The sequence below is a fragment of the Sus scrofa genome, chromosome 1, assembly GCF_000003025.6.
Source record: "Sus scrofa isolate TJ Tabasco breed Duroc chromosome 1, Sscrofa11.1, whole genome shotgun sequence".
Lineage (NCBI taxonomy): Eukaryota > Metazoa > Chordata > Mammalia > Artiodactyla > Suidae > Sus > Sus scrofa.
In genome coordinates, this window is record NC_010443.5 from 126,976,884 (window position 1) to 126,998,509 (window position 21,626).

The window sequence follows — 21,626 nt, forward strand, 5'->3', positions numbered from 1 at the left end:
TCTGTTCTTCATTTGCTGAGAGTTTTTATCATGAATCAGTGTTTAATTTTGTGGTGTTTTTGCTGCATCCATTGATAAGATTGTGGGGTTTTTTTTTCTTTCTTTCTTTAGATTAGTAATACAGTACATTGGAATTCCAGTTGTGGCTCAACAGGCAAAGAATCGACTAGTATCTGTGAGGATGCAGATTCTATTTCTGACCTCGATTAGTGGGTTAAGGCTCTGGTGTTGCTGTAAGCTGCATAGGTGGCAGATGTAGCTCAGATCTGATGTTGCTTGGGGCTGTAGTGTAGGCTGACAGCTGTAGCTCTGATTTGACCCCTGGCCTGGGAACTCCATATGCTGCAGGTGTCGGCCTAAAAAGAAAAAAAAAATAAAGTGATACAGTAGATTACAGTAATTTATTTTTTTCTTATTGAACCAGCTTTTGCATTCCCAAGATAAACCTCACTTTGTTATAGTGCATTATACTTTTTGATATATTTGCTATTTTTTGATAATTTTTACATTTATGTTCATGAAGAATATTGATCTGAGAGTTCCCATTGTGACCCAGGGGAAAGGAATCAGACAAGTATCCATGAGGATCCTGGTTCCATTCCTGGCATTGCCGTGAACTGTGGTGTAGGTCACAGACTCGGCTTGGATCCTGCATTGCTATGGCTGTGGTACAGGCCGGCAGCCATAGCTCCTATTTGACGCCTAGCCTGGGAATTTCGATATACTGAGGGTACAGCCCTAAAAAGAAAAAAAAAAAAATTGCTCTGTACATCTTCTTTTCTTTCTTTTGTTCTTTTTTCTTTTTTGTACTATCTTTTTTTTTTTTAATCAGGGTAATGCTAGTTTCATGAGTTGGAGAGTACACCCTATTCTGTTTTCTGGAGAATATTATGTGGAATTGGTGTTATTTCTTCTTTAAATGACCAGTAGAATTTACAAGTAAAATCGTCTGAACCATTTTTAACTACATATTTAATTTATTTAATAGTTATACAACTAATCAGGTTATCTTTTTCATCTTGGCTGAGTTTTGGTAGTTTGTGAGGTTTTTTTTGTTGTTTTGTTTTGTTTTGTTTTGTCTTTTTAGGGCTGCATCTACAGCATGTGGAGGTTCCCAGGCTAGGGGTCCAGTCAGAGCTGTAGCCGGTGGCCTATGACACAGCCACACCAGTTCCAAACCGGGTCTTCGACCTACACCACAGCTCACAGCAGTCCTTAACCCACTGGGCAAGGCCAGGGACTGAACCTGCATCCTCATGGTTACTAGTCAGATTGATTACCATTGAGCCACAGCGGGAACTCTGTAGCTTGTGGTTTTGGAAGAAATCTTTTTTTCCTGCCTTTGGGTTACTTGAACGTTTTTTAAATTCTTCTATTTTAATTTGTGATTTAGACTGTGTATATCTTTGCATAGTTTTTTTGATTGCTCTAGAGATTATATTATACATTCTTAACTTTTCACAGTCTACTTAAAATAATATTTTCCTACCTCAACTGAAGGTTTTACCACCTACCACCATGTAGGTCACTTTACTTTTCTTCCTTTATGTACTAGTTGCTTTACTATATTACATATACATACATTGAAAAATCTCATCAAACAATGCTGGTTTTTTTTAGCTTTCAACTGAAAAATATAGTTTAAAAAACTCAGGAGTAATTTATTATATTTACTCAGATATTTGTAATTTTTATTGCTCTTCCTTTATTTCTTATGTTCTAGGTTTTCTCCTTAGAGTTGCTGGTTTGAAACAGATTCTCTTAGTTTTACTTCATCAGTTTTTCTTCATCTGAGAACATCTCTATTGTGCTTTCACTCCTGAAGGCTGATTTTTGCTGGATATAGAGCATTTATTATTTTCTTGTTGCGCTTAAAAATATTCTGCCACTTTCTTTTGACCTCCATGGTATTTGATGAATAATATGCAGTTATTTGAATCATTCTTCCCCAGTAGATAAAGGATTTTTCTCTTGTTGCTTTTAAGACTTTTTTTTCAGTCTTCAGTCTTCAGCAGTTTGTTGATAGCATCACTGGGCATGTGTTTTTGAGGATTTATCCTACCTGAGGGTCACTGAGTTTCTTAAACATATTGGTTTATGTGTTTCACCAAATTTAGGTAGTTTTCAGACATTATTCTTTTCAAATATTTGATTTCCTTCTGGGACTCCAGTGACATGAGTCTTAGAACTTTTTTTATTCTCACAAGCCCTTGAGGCTTTGTTCGTCTTTCTCTGTTGTTCAGATTGGATAATTTCTATTCATCTTTTTTCAATTTCACTGACTTCCTCTGGTATTTCCACTCTATTAGTTTTTTAATTCATTTATTTCTGTGATTTTGAAATTTCAGTTCTAAAATTTCCATTTTCTTCTTATTTATGCCTTTTTTGGGGGAGGATGAAGGAGAAAAAGATAACTTTTATTGCTTTGCCAGGCAGAGGAGGCCACAGCAGGCTAATGCCTTAAAGATTGTGACCACTTCTTTATACCCTCTACTTCTTTGCTGAGACTTTGTATTTTTCTCTTTGTCTTAAGAGTGTTCATAATTGCTTGTTAGAACATTTGTAATAGATGCTTTAAAGTCTTTTTTTGGTAATTTCAAAATTTATGTCATTTTAGTCCTGGGTATCGTCTGTTGTCTTATATGAGTTGAGATTTTCTTATATGACCATTGTTGTATGCTGAGTAATTTGGGGTTATATATTGGACATTTTGAAGAGTGTGTTATGAGATGTGTTGTTTAAATCCTATGAAGAATGTTGATATGTTTTTAGCAGGCAGTTGACCTGGTTAGGTTCAGTCTACAACTTCCAACCCACTTTCTGTGGGCTGTGGTTCTAACATCAGTTCAGTGTTCAAATTCTTTGTGGTGCTGTTCACATCCATCCTGTGCGCAGCATCCTATGTTGGTCTGCAACCTGGTAGTCGTCTCCTTGATTCATTTCTCAAAATCTTGGATGTGTTGGTTAGGATCAGATCCATACATGCAAAGCTCAGGAATGAGCTCTAATGTTTATAAACAACTTTATTGTGTTGCTTTCCTGAATCTCTCTCCCAAGTATTTTCTGGTTGCCTAAGGCTTCCCTTTTCAGTCTTCTGGACAAAGCTAGATGTTTAGTTACCCTCTTCTGTCATTCGCTTCCCTGACTGCCTGCACCTAGGGCCAGCTGACAGGAGGGTAATGCAAAAAGGAACCAGATATTCACTACCCTCTTTGGACAAGAGCACCTCTGATCTTTAAAGAGACTCTGTGTCTTGACTCTTGCCAGCTGCTGCTGCAGCCCCTCCCACCATGGCCAAGGGGTTGCTTAGGACCTGGGGCCAGAGAGAATGGGCAGTAAGAGTTCCCTTTTTGCTCTGTGAGCCCATCCTCGAGGACATCTCCTGAAGCCTACCCTCATGCTTGGTTCTGGGTTTCAGGTAGCATTACATTCAGTCTGGAAGTTACTAGAGGGAGAAAATGGTAATTCAGGTCATCTTCAGTCCAGCTGCTGCTACTGTTTACTTTTCAGAGTCCTCATATAGCACTGCATGCACTGTGTCCAGGTTTTCTATTGAGTCCAGGGGGAGAGACCTAGAACTGGAAACCCCAGTTTTTTTTTAAGCAGGGGAAATAATATAGTCTGAGTTATTTTTTGTCTCTAAAGCTTATTTTTTATGAGTACTATCTTTTTTTGTTTTTGTTTTTTTTCATTTGTTTGTTTGTTTTGCTTTTTAGGGCCCTTCCTGCAGCATATGGAAGTTCCCAGGCTAAGGGTGGAATCAGAGCTACAGCAGCCAGCCACAGCCACAGCAACACTGGATCTGAGCTGCATCTACGATTTACACCACAGCTCAGGGCAATGCCAGATCCTTAACCCACTGAGGGAGGCCAGGGAGCAAACCCATGTCCTCATGGATTCTAGTTGGGTTCGTTAACTGCCGAGCCACAACAGGAACTCCCAAGAGTAATATCTTAAATGCAAAAGTATTATATACTTCCGTAACAAACTCAAAATACATAAATGCACAAAGTAAACAGTGAAAGTCAATTACCCATTCAACACCACTCCCCCAAAGTCCCCAGAATAACATATTTTACTTGCTCGATATGCATTATTTTCTATATGTAGACTTGCACACATACACAATTTATTTTCTACAAAAATGCAATTATATTGTTCTACCTATAATTCTACATTTTTCACTGTCAGTACACATAGATTGTCCTCATTCTTTTAATGGCTGCAGATTTGACTATATGAATGCACTATGATTTTTTTTAAACAATGGTTTACTCTGATAGATTTAAAATTTTCCAAGTTTGTTTTTGCTATTAGAAACAGTGTTATAGGGAGTTCCCGTCATGGCACAGTGGTTAACGAATCTGACTAGGAACCATGAGGTTATGGGTTCAATCCCTGGCCTTGCTCAGTGGGTTAAGGATCCAGCGTTGCCGTGAGCTGTAGTGTAGGTCGAAGATGCAGCTCGGATCCTGTGTTGCTGTGGCTGTGGATCCCCTGTTGCTGTGGCCGTGGTGTAGGCCAGTGGCTGCAGCTCTGATTCGACCACTAGCCTGGGAGCCTCCATATGCGGTGTGAGCAGCCTAAGAAATGGCAAAAAGACAAAAAAAAAAAAAAAAGAAAGAAACAGTGTTATATAAACATTCTTTTCTACTTTTTTTTCCTAACAGAAACCTTGCATCAAATTTAAAAAGTTTTATTTTAGGCTGAGAGCTTTTTTTTTTTCCCTTCCTTTTTTGGCTGCCCCAAGGCCTATGAAGTTCCTGGGCCAGGGACTGAATCTGAGCTGGAGTTGCTACCTACACTACAGCTGTGGCAGCACTGGATCTTTGACCCACTGTGCCAGACCAGGGATCAAACCTGCATCCTTGCTGCTACAGGGACACTGCCATCCCTTAGAAACTCCAAGGATAAGGGATTTTTTTTTTTTAATCAAGAACATATTTGAATTTCACTTTACCTTTCAGATATCTAGATGATCCTTGAATTTTTTTTTTTTTTTTTTTTTTTTTTGCTTTGCTTTTTTAGGGCCGCGCCTGAAGTATATGGAATTTCCCAAGCTAGGGGTTGAACTAGAGCCGCAGCAGCCAGCCTACACCATAGCCAGAGCAATTTGGGATCTGAGCCACATCTGTGACCTACGCCACAGCTCACCGCAACACCAGATCCTTAACCCACTGTGTGAGGCCATGGATCAAATCCACATCCTCATGAATATTAGTCAGATTTGTTTCTGCTGTGAACTCTGATCCTTGATTTTTGTGATTTGCATTTTATTTATTTATTTGTTTATTTCTCTCTCTTTTTTTTTTTTTTCAATTTAGAGAAGTCCCTTTCAGTATTTCTTTTAGAATGGGTTTAGTATTGCTGTACTCTTTTAGCTTTTGTTTGTTGGAGAAATTCTTTTTTTTTTTTTTTTTTTTTTTTGTCTTTTTGCCTTTTCTTGAGCTGCTCCCGTGGCATATGGAGGTTCCCAGGCTAGGGGTCGAATCGGAGCTGTAGCTGCCAGCCTACACCAGAGCCACAGCAACGCGGGATCTGAGCCGAATCTGCGACCTACACCACAGCTCACGGCAACGCCAGATCTTTAACCCACTGAGCAAGGCCAGGGATCGAACCCGCAACCTCATGGTTCCTAGTCGGATTTGTTAACCACTGCACCACGACGGGAACTCCTGTTGGAGAAATTCTTTATTTCCCCTTCTATTTCCAATGATATTCTTGCTGGATAGAGTATTCTAGGTTGCAGATATTTTCCTTTCAGCACTGTAAATATATCTTGCCACTCCCTTCTGGCCTGTAGTGTTTCTGTAGAGAAATCAGCTGATAGCCTTATTGGGGTTCCCTTATAATTAGTGCTTTGCTTTTCTCTTGCTGCCTTTAGAATCCTCTCTTTAACTTTTGCCATTTTTATTATAATATGTCTTGATGTGGGCCTGTTTGGGTTCAACTTGTTTGGGGTGCTCTGTGCTTCTTGTATCTTGATATCAGTATCGTTTAGATTTGGAAAGTTTTCAGCCATAATTTCTTCAAATATATTTTCAGTCCCCTTTTCTTCTTCTTTTCCTTCTGGAATTCCTATTATGCATAGATTGGCCTGCTTTATGTTATCCCATAGGTCTCTTATATTGCTTTTATGTTTTTTTTATTTGGTTTTCTGTCTGCTGTCCTGATTGGGTGATTTCCATTATTTTATCTTCCACATCACTAATTCGTTCCTCTGCATTATTCATTCTGCTCATTATTGCCTTTAGCTCAGTTTGTATCTCTGCAAATGAATTTTCTAGTTTTTCTTGGCTCCTCCTTATATTTTCTAGTTCCTCTCTAAAGGAATCTGCATTACTATTCATATCCTCTCTTAATTCCTTTAGTATTTTCAATACCTCCCTTTTGAACTCAGTGTATGTCAGACTGCAGAGGTCTGTTTCCTTGTTTGCTGCTTCATGTGAATCATGTTCCTTTAACTGGGAATGGTTTCTGAGCTTCTTCATCTTGCTTATATTTTTCTTTTTCTGTGAATTTATGGAAGCCAACCTGTAGTCTTGGAGGACTACTTCTATGCAAAAGCACGTCTTTGTATTTTGTGGGGGGTTATTTATTTTGGGGGTGGGAGTTTGAATACTTGCTGTTTCTTTCTTCGGTGTGAGCAGGCTGTTGTTCCCAGGATGCCCAGTGTGTTTTCAGGGAGAAGGAGGCGATGGGTAGGGCCAGCAGTCAGTGCCTGATTGTTGGACTCTCAACAGCAGCAAGGACCTGCAGGAAGGTGGCACAGGCTACTCCTAGTTGCAGGGCCCTGGGAAGTGGTAATAAGCTCTAGGCAGATCTTCAAGGTGACCAGAGCATTTGGCAGTAGCAGCAGCAGGGTGCGTGAGTCCCCAGGGGAGTGAGAGCAACAACAGCTTGTGTTCGATTGCAGTGCTCTCCTCTGAGGTGATTGGAACCACAGGTGGTGCCTGTTCGGGGACCCCTTGTGGGAGCAGGCCATGACCTTCTCTAGAGTCAGTGATAACTGTGGTGGTTGGCCCCCCCCACCTGTAGACCATGCATGAAGCAACCTGTCTCACTTAGCCCACATAGGAGGTGTTGTACAGCTTGCTCTTAGTTGCAGGATCCTGGGAAGTGACAAGAGATCAGGTGTGTGGGTACTGCCTGGAATGTTTGGCCGTGGCAGCAGCAGGACGGGTGTGCTCCCAGAGATGCGAGAGCACCGACAGGTGGTGTTCAGTCACAATGCCCTCCTCTGTGGTGCCGTTGAGGTGAATGGGGCTGCAGGTGATTTTTGTTCAAGTGTCCGCAGTGGTGGTAGGCCACGCCCACCTCTGGAATCAGGGATATCTGCAGCAGTTTGCCCCCGCCGACCACAGACCACGCAAAAGGCACCCTGTCCCACCTAGCCCACGCAGGAGGTGCTGCACCAGCTGCTCCTAGTTGTAGGGTCTTGGGAAGGGACAGTGACCAAGTGTCTAGGTGCCGCCCAGAGCATTTGGCAGTGGCAGCTGCAGGGCGGGTGTGTTCCTAGGGGAGTGAGAACAACAGCATATGGTGTGCTTGGTTGCAGTGCCCTCTCTTTTTCTTTTTTGCCAACCCCTGAGGTGAATGGGGTCGAAGGTGGAGCCCACTCACAGGCCCCCAGTGGTGACAAGCCACACCTCCCCTGGCCTTTGAGACGACTGCCGGGGTCTGCTCCTGCCACCTGTAGATTGTGCAAGAGGCACCACTTTGCACTTAGCCCCCTGATACCCTTAGCCCACGCAAGAGGTGCCTGGCCACTGGTAGCCTGCACAACAAGCGCCCAATCTGCCCTAAATGAGCAAGAGGCTTCTCACCACCCTTGGCCTGCACCAGAGCTGCTCTGCCCTCTGAGAGCCTGCAGGCATGAGCACACTCTGGTGCAGGCAGTTTCCTGTGGCCGTCTGCCCCTCCTCTCTCCTCCCCAACAATGGTGCCTTGCCTGTCCTGCGGGTTTGGACCTTCTCCTGGGTTCCCTCTGCCCTGGCATTCCCCTCCTCAGCCTGTGGCGAATCGCTCCCCCGCCCGTGGCGCACTGCTCCTTAGCCCCTCATGCCGTCCCCACACAGCCAGCCCCAATTCTGTCCCTGGGACTGACCTCCAGAGCCTGAGTCTCAGCGCCCAGCCCCTGCCTGAGCGTCTCAGGATGTGGTGTCCAGGCCGATGGTTCAGATGATCTGTGTGGCTCTCTGCTGTTCTCAGTCCAGCTGCTGCACTTTTCCCAGCGACTTTGAGGTCCCGCCAACTCAGGTGATCTTTCCGTCAGTTAGGTGGCTTCCCAGGAGATGGGTTCCTTTTCTCCTTCACAGCTCTCTCTCAGGATTGCTAGTTCTGCCCTGATTCCTTTTCTCTCTCTCTCTTTTTTTCTTTTGTCCTACCCAGTTAATCTCAAGAGTTTCTTGCCCTTTTTGGAGGTTTAAGTTCTTCTGCCAGCACTCAGTTGAGATTCTCTGCGAGTCATTTTACATGTAGATATGTTTTTTTGATGTGTTTGTGGGAGAAGGTGAGCAGGACCTCTTCCTCCTCTGCCGTCTTGCTTCGCCTCCCCTGATTTGCATTTTAGAATATGCAAAGAGCGCTAAGTGTGTGGAAGATTGAGTTGGGGAGAGGAGAGGCTGGCAGCAAGAGACAGAAACAGTGCCTCAGATGCAGGGTGATAAAGGCTGGAACTAAGGCAGTGATTGGAAAGATGTTTTGGAGATAGAGTCAGATAGACCCGTGACATTTGATCTAAGGGGAAATTGGTGCAGGCAGTTTCCTGTGGCCGTCCGCCCCAGGGACGGGAGGGAATATGTGTAGAGGAGAATCTAGCAGTCATCTTTGGTGATGGTCTCTAGAGTGTTCATTAGGTAGCTTTGAGTCTTTTGAAGCCTGTGAGGCCTTTGAAGTATCCCAGTCTGGGATTTCCTGGAAGAAGATACCAGAAAAGGTTTAAGGGAGGTGTGAGCCTTGTGAGAAGTGGTCTCAGAGCCAGGGGGATGTCACAGGTGCAGTGAAGGAAGCTGTGAGCAGAGAAGTACAGTCATAGGGTACTGGAAAGAGGCCTGAACTTACCAGCTTAAAGCCCTCCTCAAACCTGTATTTGTTCCCAGCTTCAAGTTTGGATAGTCAGTCATTTGTGATGCTGCCCCCCAGTGATGAAGTGGTGACTCATCTGGAAACTCTGACAAGCAAATGCCTCCATGGGAAGAATTATTGCCGGCAGGTCCTGTGTCTGTATGAACTTGCCAAGGTATGTGCCAAAGGGTGGGGTCTCCACAGGAGGCTCCTTCTGAGGGGGAGGGAAGTGGGAAGTTAGAGGTAGATTTTGGACATCACCCTTCAGATTAAAATCATGACCTGGGAGCAGAGGTCCCTGTAAATCCATCCCTGGAGAGCAGTGGGGAGTACGTCAGGCCAAGGGCTGGGGCAATTTGAGTGCTGGCTGCAGTTCACCTAATCAGAAGCTAGGGCAGGACTTCTCACTTCTCTCAGCCCCTGGTTCTTGATCTATAGATGATTTGATGAGGGTCTCTTCCTGCCCTAATATCTTAGGTTTCCCATATGGAGCTTTCAGTATGGGAAAGAGCCCAAAATAACATTAAATGGAATATAATGACTATAAAGACAGGAGCCAGAGCAGCCAGGAATTGTTTGTGGCTTTCTGAATGAAAAAGAAAAAGAGTAAACTCTAAGTGCAGAGAAAGAGCATGGAGAGGAGGCTAAGCACTAAGAGCCCACCTTGGACTCAGACACTTCTTTGGAAATTGAGGGTTTTTTGCTGCCATGGGAATGGTAAAGAAAGGGCTCTGCGTTTTATGTAACTTTGTCTTTTTTTTTGTCTTTTTGTCTTTTTTAGGGCTCCACCCGAGGCATACGGAAGTTCCCCAGGCTAGGGGTCCAATCAGAGCTACAGCTGCTGGCCTGTACCACAGCCACAGCAATGCAGGATCTAAGCTGCGTCTGCAACCTATACCACAGCTCACAGCGATGCCAGGTCCTTAACCCATAAAGCGAGTCCAGGGATCGAACCCTTGTCCTCATGGATGCTAGTCGGATTTGTTAACTGCTGAGCTGCAACAGGAACTCCAGGTTTCATAATTTTTGAAAAGCTCAGTGTTCAGTGAGAGCTAAGTCACCTGACACTTTCTGAAGACAAACCTTTCTCTTGCTTGTGTTCAGCTCATTGGCAAAGAAACAGAAAGGGCTAGAAAATAATGTTTTGTTTCTTCTAAGATTACTGTTCGGACTGAGTGATCTTTAAGCTTAGAGCATTATGGCATCTGTCCACATCAGATTTCAGGAAGGTCTGTCTTCTGCTGGCTTATTCCTGGCTCCCAATGATGACCTGGGTTGGCTTTGCCTTCCTCTCAGGAGTTGGGCTGTTGCTACACAGATGTCGCTGCCCAGGATGGTGAGGCCATGCTTCGGGCAATCCTGGCCTCTCAGCAGCCTGATCGATGCAAGCGAGCCCAAGCCTTCATCAGCACCCAGGGCCTCGAGCCAGACACAGTGGCTGAACTTGTGGCGGAAGAGGTGACCCGGGAGCTGCTGACCCCATCAGAGGGAACAGGTGCCCTACCTTTCAGGCCTCCCCGGGCTTTCAGACCACATTCTCAAGTTCCCAGTGTTAAGAATTTGCTGTTATGCTCATATACTTCTTGTGCGTTGTCCTTTCAAGTTGCCAGGTTGCACTTGTAAGAGAAAAACATACTGCATTTATTTGGTTGTTGTTGCTTTTTGTTTATTGTTTTATGATTGTATTTAGAGTAGCTGTGCCTTTTTCTGAGCTAATGAACTCCTACTGTCCTGTAAGATGCAGCTCAGCCAAGGTATTTGAGCACAAGAGGAGAGCTGCCCTGGGAGCTCCTTCAGCATTACCTCCCGGTGCCCAGACCTGCGCAGAGTGGGCCTCCTGCCCTGGGGCTCTTGTCTTTCTCTCACCTCTCTCAAGGTAAAACTAGCACCTTTCCCCCCATCTTTTTGTACAGGACATAAGCAGATCACCCCAACAGAGGAAAGCCAGTCATTTCTTCAGCTGACTACTTTGTGTCAAGACCGCACCTTGTTAGGCATGAAGTTGTTGGATAAGATTTCCTCTGTACCCCATGGGGCACTGTCTTGCAGTAAGTTCTTGGCTATTTTTCTTAAATTTTTTTTTTCTTATTTTTCTTAAGCAGGTCTCCAAGAAGTCTTCTTGGGGTTCAGTCTTTTCAAAATTCTGTTTGGATCCTTGTTCCTTCTCTGGATCCCTACTCCTCTAGGATTGGTTGTAAATTCTTAGTAGAAAGCCCTAAGTTCATTGAAGAAAATTTAGAAAATATGTATATAGAAAAGCAGCAAAATTTAAAATCACACAGAGGAGTTTCTGTTGTGGCTCAGGAGGTTAATGAATTAAATCTTTATAAAAATTTAAGCCAAGTTTTAAGAGTCAAGAGCTGGAGTTCCTGTTGTGGCTCAGAGGATTACAAACCCAACTAATATCCATGGAGGATATGGGTTTGATCCCTGGTCTTGCTCAGTGGGTTAAGGATCAGGCATTGCTGTGAGCTGTGGTGTAGGTCGCAGACATGGCTCAGATCTGGCGTTGCCATGGCTGTGGCGTAGGCTGGCAGCTGTAGCTCATATCTGACACCTACCCTGGGAACTCCCACATGCCATGGGTGCAGCCCTAAAAAGACTAAAATAAAATAAAATCATGCAGAATAGTAACCTTTCAACATTTGGCATGTTTACCCTATTTTACTCTTATATCATCCTGTAAAATGGTTATTATATCCCCCATTTTAGAAGAAAGAAACTGAAGCTTTAGAGAAGTTGATTAATTAAATCTATTAAAATCTATTAATTAAACCTATTAAGTGGCAGAGCTGGCATTTGAACCCTGCGTGATTTCAAAGACTGCTTACTTTTCAGTGTCTTGACTCATTATACACATTCAGTTGCATGTGTTCCTCATCTTTTTCTATGCAAATATACAGGTTTTTATTTTTCAAAAATGGCATTATACTGTGGTTACTGTTTATAATTCTGAATATGCTGTCATATATTTCCTTGACATTGACTATTCTTCTGTATCATTTTTAATGATTACATAGTATTTCTCTTTTTTCATTTTATTTATTTATTTATTTATTTATTTGGAGCTGTAGCTGCTGGCCTACCCCACAACCACAGCAACATGGGATCCAAGGCATGTCTGTGACCTTTGTACACCACAGCTCATGGCAATGCCAGATCCTTAACCCACTGAGTGAGGCCAGCGATCGAACCTGCATCCTTATGGATGCTAGTCAAGATTCGTTTCTGCTGAGCCACGATGGGAACTCCTTTTCATTTTTTAAAATTTCATTGAAGTATGGTTGATTTATAATGTGATAATTTTACGTAGTATTTCTCTCATATGTAATTTTAACACATATACCCTATTGTACAACCTATGGATTGCTTCCACTTTTCTGCTGTTTTAAACCACTGTTAGCAGACATGCTTATATAGGCATCTCTGTACATATCCATGACTATTTCCATAAGACAAATTCTCGATTCAGGAGTATGCCCATTTTTAAGGCTTAATATATATATTGCCAAATTTTACTTCAGGAAAAATATTCACTTCTCACTCCCTCTTAAGCATTGTATATCATTTTCTGGAACCCATTAATACTCTACAAGCAATTTGATAGACACAAAAAGCATTTTACTGATGTTTAGTGAACAAATAAATGTATATTTTAAGAAGTTGAACAGTTTTATTTTGAAAATAGCCTTCTGTATCCTTTTTCAGTTTAGCAATATCAGTTACTGTGTACTAACTGTGTTCAAGGTACTTTAAAAATCAGAGATCTAGTGCACAAGTTAAGCACCAGTCCTGGAGCTCACAGACTAGGGGTACAATCTATAGGAAGAGCCAGATGGATGACGTCAGGAAAGGTTTTGGGAGGAAATGTGCAAAGTAAGGCCTGAAGTGTTGGTGGTTTGCAGAGGGCCCCAGAGGGCACAGCATGTATTAAGGCTGAGAACCCTTTTCTGTCTTCTAACATTGTGAGTGTTTTTCCTGTTTTGCTTTTCAGTTGTGCTTAGAGTGATTTTGTGTAGTAGTTTTAAATTTATATGTAGTCTAATCTTAATCTAGAAAGGCTGTAGAAGCACAGAGCATTAAATAACACTTGATTAGGGTAAGACTCTCCACTGAGATACTGAGAATACCTTTGGACTCATGTTGGCAGGTACTCCATCAGTTTGCAGAAAGTTTCGCCATCTTTAGAAAGCTGGGGTTCTTTGTTGTCATTTGGGGGAGCCTTTTGGAAATACTGTCACTATATGCAGGCTGTCTTTGAGGAGAGAGTTAATCCCTATGTTATCACTGAGAGAAGAATGGACTTCGTCAATGGGCTGACCTAGAGCTAGATCTGGTGAGGTCAGGGGTCTCAGAGGACTGGTGGGAGAGCCTTTGCTAGACAGGCCCCTTCACTCTTCTGCCCAGGAACAGAGCTAGACAGCAGGTGGCCAGGGTTGACAATCCTGTCTTACCAGTGCCCACTCCACCCAGCCACAGAGCTGCTGATCCTGGCTCATCACTGCTTCACACTAACATGCCACATGGAGGGGATCATCCGAGTCCTGCAGGCCGCCCGGCTACTCACAGACAACCACTTGGCCCCCAGTGAGGAGTACGGGCTGGTGGTAAGTCACCCTCTCACTGCCTCCCCAACCCCCATCCCAAGGAAGCCTCTGTTAGAGCAGAGAGGCTGGAGACCAGTTCAGAGCTGCTCCGATCTTCAGGAATTTGCTCCTCTGGATACCACTACCTACTTGGTAACTGGTTAGGCAGCTCAACCCTCTGCTCCAGACTATTTCTGTCAGAATCAGAGATTGTTCCATAGGAAAGGAAATCAAGAGGATTCCCGCCATGCTCTAGGACCGTCGTTCTGCTTACCAGGCAGTTAGCTTTTCTAGATAGCTAAGTTAGCTTTTCCAAACTAAGACAGCAGTTTCCCGCCAAACAAGGTTCAGATCTGCCTCTTATATCTGAATTGAAATAAGCTGACAACTCAAGCCTCCTGGACCTCAGCCAAATCCTTTTGTCTTGAAACTGACCCAAGTGGCTGAGCAAGGCTTTGAGTGCTGTAATGAGTGGTAGAAAGAAGAAAAGTGCCTGCCCAGGAGGATGGCACTTGATAGTCATGTTTAGAGACAACTGAGGAGGGAACAGCCAGTGATATTTCAATGACTAGCATTTCTGAATCCTTTAGCGAAGGCCTCTACTGGGTACACTGGATGGGAGGGAGGGAAATAGGCAAGGAGAAAAGGAGTTAAGCATGGCAGCCTGGCTACTGGCCTTTCTTCCTGTTGGAACTTGGCATTTGAAAGCAGCCAAACTATCGGGATAGTGGTCTGGCTCAGAGAACCCCAAGTGATGCTGATGCAGGCTGCCCTCTCCCTTTGCAGGTGCGTCTCCTCACTGGCATTGGAAGGTACAATGAGATGACCTACATATTTGATTTGCTGCATAAAAAGCACTATTTTGAGGTACTGATGAGGAAGAAGTTGGATCCGGTAGGTGTACGGTTTTTTTTTTTTATGGTATTACTATACTTGATTTTTGTTGTTGTTTTATTTTATTTTCCCACTGTACAGCAAGGGGATCCAGTTATCCTTACATGTATACATTACATTTTTTCCCCTTTCTTCTGTTGCAACATGAGTATCTAGACAAAATTCTCAATGTTACTCAGCAGGATCTCCTTGTAAATCTATTCTAAGTTGTGTCTGATAAGCCCAAGCTCCCGATCCCTCCCACTCCCTCCCCCTCCCATCAGGCAGCCACAAGTCTCTTCTCCAAGTCCATGATTTTCTTTTCTGAGGAGATGTTCATTTGTGCTGGATATTAGATTCCAGTTATAAGTGATATCATATGGTATTTGTCTTTGTCTTTCTGGCTCATTTCACTCAGGATGAAATTCTCTAGTTCCATCCATGTTGCTGCAAATGGCATTATGTCATTCTTTTTTATGGCTGAGTAGTATTCCATTGTGTATATACCACATCTTCCGAATCCAATCATCTGTCGATGGACATTTGGGTTGTTTCCATGTCCTGGCTATTGTGAATAGTGCTACAATGAACATGCGGGTGCATGTGTCTCTTTTAAGTAGAGTTTTGTCTGGATAGATGCCCAAGAGTGGGATTGCGGGGTCATATGGAAGTTCTATGTATAGATTTCTAAGATATCTCCAAACTGTTCTCCATAGTGGCTGTACCAGTTTACATTCCCACCAGCAGTGCAGGAGGGTTCCCTTTTCTCCACACCCCCTCCAGCACTTGTTATTAGTGGACTTATTAATGATGGCCATTCTGACTGGTGTGAGGTGGTATCTCATGGTAGTTTCGATTTGTATTTCTCTTATAATCAATGATGTTGAGCATTTTTTCATGTGTTTGCTGGCTATCTGCATATCTTCCTTGGAGAAATGTCTATTCAGGTCTTTTGCCCATTTTTCCATTGATTGATTGGCCTTTTTGCTTTTGGGTTGTATAAGTTGTTTATATATTCTAGAGATTAAGCCCTTGTCGGTTGCATCATTTGATGTACAGTATTTTTGAGCTGCAGTATGATAGGTACTAATGACATTCAGGAGTCTTAGGTTTTTGGACTTCCAGGATAAGGAGGGAGAGAATTAAGGACCTCCCTAGGACATATGCTGAAACCAGTAGCTTAAGGTTACAATTACGTGGACAGATGCTAAATAATGAAGAAAATGAGTTTGTGCACCTTCACCTCAGTCTCTGTCACTTACCTGCCTTACTGTCTCAATGCCTACTTTGTTTGGCAGGGGCAGAAACCCTTCCTGAGAGCCATGTGGAAATGGACAGACCAGCTTGGATGGCTATGTCTGAGGGATTTTAGAGCGGGGCATTTTCAGGAGTTCCAGTTGTGGCACAGCAGAAATGAACCTGACTAGTATCCATGAGGATGTGGGTTCAATCCCTTGCCTTGCTCGGTGGGTTAAGGATTGGCCATTGCCATAAGCTGTGTTGTAGGTCAAAGATGCAGCTTGGATCTGGTGTTGCTGTGGCTGTGGTGTAGGCCGGCAACTGCAGGGCCAATTCAAACCCTTGCCTGGAACTTTCATATGCTTCAGATGCGGCCCTTAAAAAAAGCAAAAATTTTAAAAATTAAGAAAAAAACAGAGTGGAGAATTTTCAGGGGACTCTCAGAAAGTGTGTTGCTAAAAGATGTTCAGAAATGAATGCCAAGCTCTGGGCCTGGAAAGCTGTGGAGCTATTTATGATGATGCCATGAAGAAGCCTGGGAAACAAAGACATGACTTGCCAGGACTTAGGTCTCTGGGTGCCTGTCTGTCCTCAACAAACTGTGTGACACTAGGCATGTCACTCACAGAGCCTCTGTTTCCAAGTCATTCATTGGCTGATTCATTGTTTCAGCCCATTTCTAAGGATTTAAAAATCTAGGTGCACTTTTGACTTCCAGGAACTTGGACCTACCCAAGCAAGATTAATGCATATTCAATGTTAAGATACTTGGAAAACAGAATACCGCAGAAAAAAAGCCCTGTGTGTTTAGCTATTATCTGGAGACAGGCACTGCTACCAATTTGGTATAGGCCCATTCCTCGCACATATACCCACAAATATATATACATACATGTTTACGTATTAACAAATTTCTGTCAGGCTGTGCAGACAGGAATTGGTCTGCTTTTCTAGTTAACAATAAGCATGAGTATTTCCCAAATCAACATCGATTTTAATGTTTACGTGGTGTTCTCTTAGACCTTATTCTGGACATCTGGATTATTTCTCATCATTTGCTAGTAAATGTCCTTGTTACATCCACCTAATTAGCACTTTCCATTTTTTCTTCTTCTTTTTTTTTTTTTTTGTCTTTTCTAGGGCTGCTCCTGTGGCATATGGAGGTTCCCAGGCTAGGGGTCTAATTGGAGCCGTAGCCATCGGCCTACGCCAGAGCCACAGCAACGCGGGATCTGCACCACATCTGCAACCTACACCACAGCTCACGGCAATGCCAGATCCTTAACCCACTGAGCAAGGCCAGGGATCGAACCCTCAACCTCATGGTTCCTAGTCGGATTCGCTAACCACTGAGCCACGACGGGAACTCTTCTGCTCACTTTAGAAGAATCCTTTAGAAGTTCAGAATCCTAAAAGCAGAGTTGTTAGAATAATGCATGCATGCACTTTTAAGTTCCCTTCTGACAGGTCTTACCATTCACGCTCTCACCAGCAGAGATGTGCCAGTTTCCTTATACTCAAGATAGCATAAATTTTTGCATTCATTTTTGCTTATCTCTTCCTTTTCCTTGGTAGTTTTTGAGGAACGTTCAGAATCAAAGAACTCAGCCAGTCCTGTCAGCCTTGCAGTTCCTGGTTGACACCCTGTCATACCCTTTTTTTTCTCCTGGGCAGAGTGGTACCCTGAAGACAGCCCTGCTGGACTACATCAAACGTTGTCGCCCTGGGGACAGTGAGAAGCACAACATGATTGCCCTGTGCTTCAGCATGTGCCGGGAGATCGGGGAGAACCATGAGGCAGCTGCCTGCATCCAACTGAAATTGATTGAGTCTCAGCCTTGGGGTAAGCAGAGGTCACAGCAGCAACCCAGGGCAATGCTGTTGGCCAGAGAAGGTTCTTGGGGCTAAGGAAGAGCCATGAGACTAATACGCACCTCAGCTTCTACATTCATTCAGTAGAGCCCAGGAGGGCAGATAGGAGAATGGAGGGGGACTTGGAAGGCATTTACCCTCTTGTAGCCTGTGCATCCAGGAATGTCATCGGTCCAGAACCAGATGTATAGTGATGCTGAGTCAGCCTGCCTTGTGTTCCAGAGAAAAATGAATTAGATGATGCAGTGAATCCTATTCTAGAGTGTGTATACTTTTGGCCCAATAGCCCTTCCCTGAGACATACCTGCCTCCCTACGAACCTGAGCTGGGATGTTTCTACAGCCCACCCAACTGCTGAATGGGATGAGAGTAGCCAGCTTTGAGAGTCAGACACACCCGAGTTTTTTTACACTCCTGCAGAGGACAGCCTCAAGGATGGGCACCAACTGAAGCAGCTGCTGTTGAAGGCCCTGACTCTGATGCTGGATGCAGCAGAGAGTTATGCCAAGGTAATCATGATAATCTTATTCCACACTGGCCATGGGGTTTGGTGTCTACAGTAAGAATAATTTTGTTCTGTTGCTCAAAAGTTCACAGGGGAGATGATGGCATCAAAGTCTTTCTTGACCTGTGCCTACCTCTACCCTTATCCCTCAGGATTCCTGCGTGCGACAGGCCCTGCATTGTCACCGGCTCACCAAGTTGATAACACTGCAGATCCACTTCCTGAACACTGGCCAGAACACAATGCTCATCAACCTGGGCCGCCACAGGCTGATGGACTGTATCATGGCACTTCCTCGGTTCTACCAGGTAAGCAAGGCAGAAAAATCTAGCCAATGCTGCCAGCATCCATTCCTGCTGTTCCTCTCATGAGACCCAGAGGGTGAGTGACTTGCCTAAGGTCTCAGGGTTAGTGACAGAACCAAGACACTCCGGCTCTCCTGATACCATACTGCCTTTTCATAGCTGTATTTCTGACCAGCATACTGTTTGGGCAGAGGTTGGAGAAGAGTGAGACAGTACTGTCTCCTTGGCCCACACTATTAGGCCAGCAGAGAGGCAGACACCTTTGCACAGTTGAGTTTCAGGGAAGCATCCCTACCACTGGTCCTGGGAGCATCTCTTAACCCCAGCATTTCCAGAATAGGTTAGCATAGGGAGCCAGGGCTTCCAGGAGGCAGGCTCTACTCCTTTACTGGGGAGGGGTGGTTATCAGAGAATTAGCCCTTTCACTCTTCTCAGAGTTGAGTTAGAAAAAAATTTTTTCTAATTTTTTTGTCATTCAGTGGCTCGAATGTTGGATTTTAGTTCCCAGACCAGGGCTTAAACCCTGGTTAACAGCAGTGAAAACACTAACCACTAAGACTATCAGGGAATTCCTGAGAAAAATATTCTTGATTAGCAGTTCTTTTAACCGTTGTGAGGAAGATTAAAAATACTGGAGGTGTCTGGGTTGAAAAGGGATGGGAAACTCCTCACCAACCCTGATACATAGAGCCTTTTTAATACTAGGGTATTGATCACATTCACTGTGTGAAATGTACAGTATTAAGTTTTCTAGAACCGCCTACCTTCAATTTTACATCAGATAGGCTCTAATGGTATCCTGCTTCACCTCCATCCTTTTAAGGCTTCTATTGTGGCTGAAGCCTATGACTTTGTTCCTGATTGGGCTGAAATTCTATACCAACAAGTGATTCTTAAAGGAGACTTTAATTACTTGGAAGAATTTAAGCAGCAAAGATTATTAAGATCCAGTATATTTGAAGAGATTTCAATGAAGTAAGTATTAAAATGCCTTTGCTTTGAGACCAGGCACGGGTTAAGAATTTTATGGCTAAGTGTAACATGCCTATAGCTACCTCTCTGCTTGAGACAGTAAAGAGATATTAATACCCAGAATGATATCTTTCAACAAATTTACACAGATGAATGAGAATAATATGTTTATGGTGCCCTGTACTTAAAATAGGATACTTAGCTTACCTGAGGTGCCCAAAACATTAAACATCAAAACATGTAGAGTACTGAACTCATTCTAATAAAAATTTTTTTTTTTTTGGCCTTTTTTAGGGCCACACCCAAGATATGGAGGATCCCAGGCTAGGGGTGGCATCAGAGCTGTAGCTGCTGGCCTACGCCTACACCACAGCTCATGGCAACACTGGATCCTTAACCCACTGAGCATGGCCAGGGATGGAACCTGCCTCCTGATGGCTACTAGTCAGATTCATTTCTGCTTGAACCATTATGGGAACTCCAAGATATTCATTGTTTTTGTTGTTGTTTTTTTTTTTTTTGTCTTTTTAGGGCTGCACTGAGGCATATGGAGGTTCCCAAGCTAGGGGTCTAGTTGGAGCTGTTAGCTGCTGGCCTACGCCACAGCCATGAGGGATCTGAGCCACATCTGTGAGCTACACCACAGCACATGGCAATGCCGGATCCTTAACCTGCTGAGCGAGGGCAGGGATTGAACCCACATCTTCATGGTTCCTATTCGGATTCGTTTCCGCTGCACCATGACGGGAACTCCCAAGATACTCATTTTTAATGAAGTAATTTCATTGTGTATCAAGCACCCCTAATATGAGTCTGAGATGATTTCCCAGACTCAAGCATCTTCTCCTCTGTAGGTAGTGTTAAGTATCAGGGCTGATAGCCTTCAGGTACTGTATCTTTTTTTTTTTTTTTTTTTTTTTTTGGGGGGGGCGGCTGTGTCCACAGCATGCAGACCATCCCGGGCCAAGAACTGAACCCAAGCCATAGCAGTGACAATGCTGTATCCTTAAACCTGCTGAGTCACCAGGGAACCTGAGATACAGTATCATAACCTGTACACTTTTCTGTTTCTTTGTCTAGATGTAAACATCATCAACCTACCGACCTGGTTGTGAAAAACCTGAAGAAGTTACTCACATATTGTGAAGATGTCTACTTGTATTACAAGTTGGCATACGAACACAAATTTTATGACGTTGTAAATGTGCTTCTGAAGGACCCTCAGACAGGCTGCTGTCTAAAGGACATGCTAGCAGGTTAGATGGAGTCAGATGACATGAGGATAGTTACTGCCAGGAACTGATAAGTGCCTGATTTTCTTGTACTGAAATAAATAAACGAGATGTTTGTGGTCAGAGAAGAATAATGCACTGGGGATCTCTGATGTCTGACTATAAAACCTCAGGGCTGACCATACCAGTCCTTTGTGAATAGTGGGTAAAGAATGAGAGCATTTTCACAAGGACATTCCTATTTTAAAATGATTGTTCATCTATACCATTTTATAAAGATACTAGTATTATGACTGATAGCTCCATCTTCCTCAGGATAGCTTCTACTTTAGGATATGATACGATATTCTAGTAAAAAATACCTGTGCCTGCAGATTCCAGTTTCAAAGGAATTTAATATTATTTACACAGTTAAGGAACAGATGATACATTTCCATTTGTTAGAAACTGATGTCTATAATAAAATAGATTTTTAAATTCAGTGTATGTCATTATTACTGCTAAGGAAATCTTAGCTCTTGTCTACCTTAAAACAATCTTTATTGGCTGTAATTATTGCTAGGTAGTCATTGCTTTGTTAATTCCTCAAATCATTTAGATGGTCCTGCTTCCATTTAGTGGTCTACAGAGCTTTGATTGAGGCTCCTACTTCCAATGTAAGAGAAATTTAAAACATTTTTTGCTCTGTCCCTGCTTTTGTTTCTGTGGCAGTTTCAAAAAATGATGCCAACAACAAATTTAGTTAAACCGCTTAAAAGAAAATACCTAACAGAAGATCACCCAATCTATGCTTACAGCCATAACCTGAGTTATAACCTTAATTACTCCAAATAAATAGTTATTACTTAAGCCTTAATATCTAAATAACTAAGTACTTTCCCCAAATAAATAAGAGGACAGCAGCTCTATACCTTTGTTGCTCTAGAGTGACACTATTAAGGACCTGGCAAATTATTTTTGTTTTAAAGCTACATCT

The 21,626-nt window shown here is 43.2% G+C and overlaps 1 protein-coding gene across 11 annotated transcripts in view; it reads left to right on the top strand.

Moving 5' to 3' along the window:
• SPG11 (SPG11, spatacsin vesicle trafficking associated) overlaps positions 1–21,131 on the top strand; it is a 107,551-nt gene extending 86,420 nt beyond the window's left edge. For 9 of the 11 annotated variants that reach the window (XM_021096391.1, XM_021096419.1, XM_021096427.1 and 6 more), the window contains 10 exons: positions 9,102–9,241; positions 10,363–10,561; positions 10,980–11,114; positions 13,540–13,673; positions 14,439–14,546; positions 17,439–17,607; positions 18,057–18,145; positions 18,294–18,449; positions 19,270–19,421; positions 20,499–21,131. In XM_021096391.1, coding sequence (XP_020952050.1) covers positions 9,102–9,241; positions 10,363–10,561; positions 10,980–11,114; positions 13,540–13,673; positions 14,439–14,546; positions 17,439–17,607; positions 18,057–18,145; positions 18,294–18,449; positions 19,270–19,421; positions 20,499–20,679 — 1,463 coding nt within the window. In that variant the 3' untranslated portion in view covers positions 20,680–21,131. Of the gene's footprint in view, positions 1–9,101; positions 9,242–10,362; positions 11,115–13,539; positions 13,674–14,438; positions 14,547–17,438; positions 17,608–17,978; positions 18,146–18,293; positions 18,450–19,269; positions 19,422–20,498 lie in introns of those variants that run through there. The other 2 variants (XR_002345138.1, XR_002345136.1) reach the window with 2 other exon arrangements.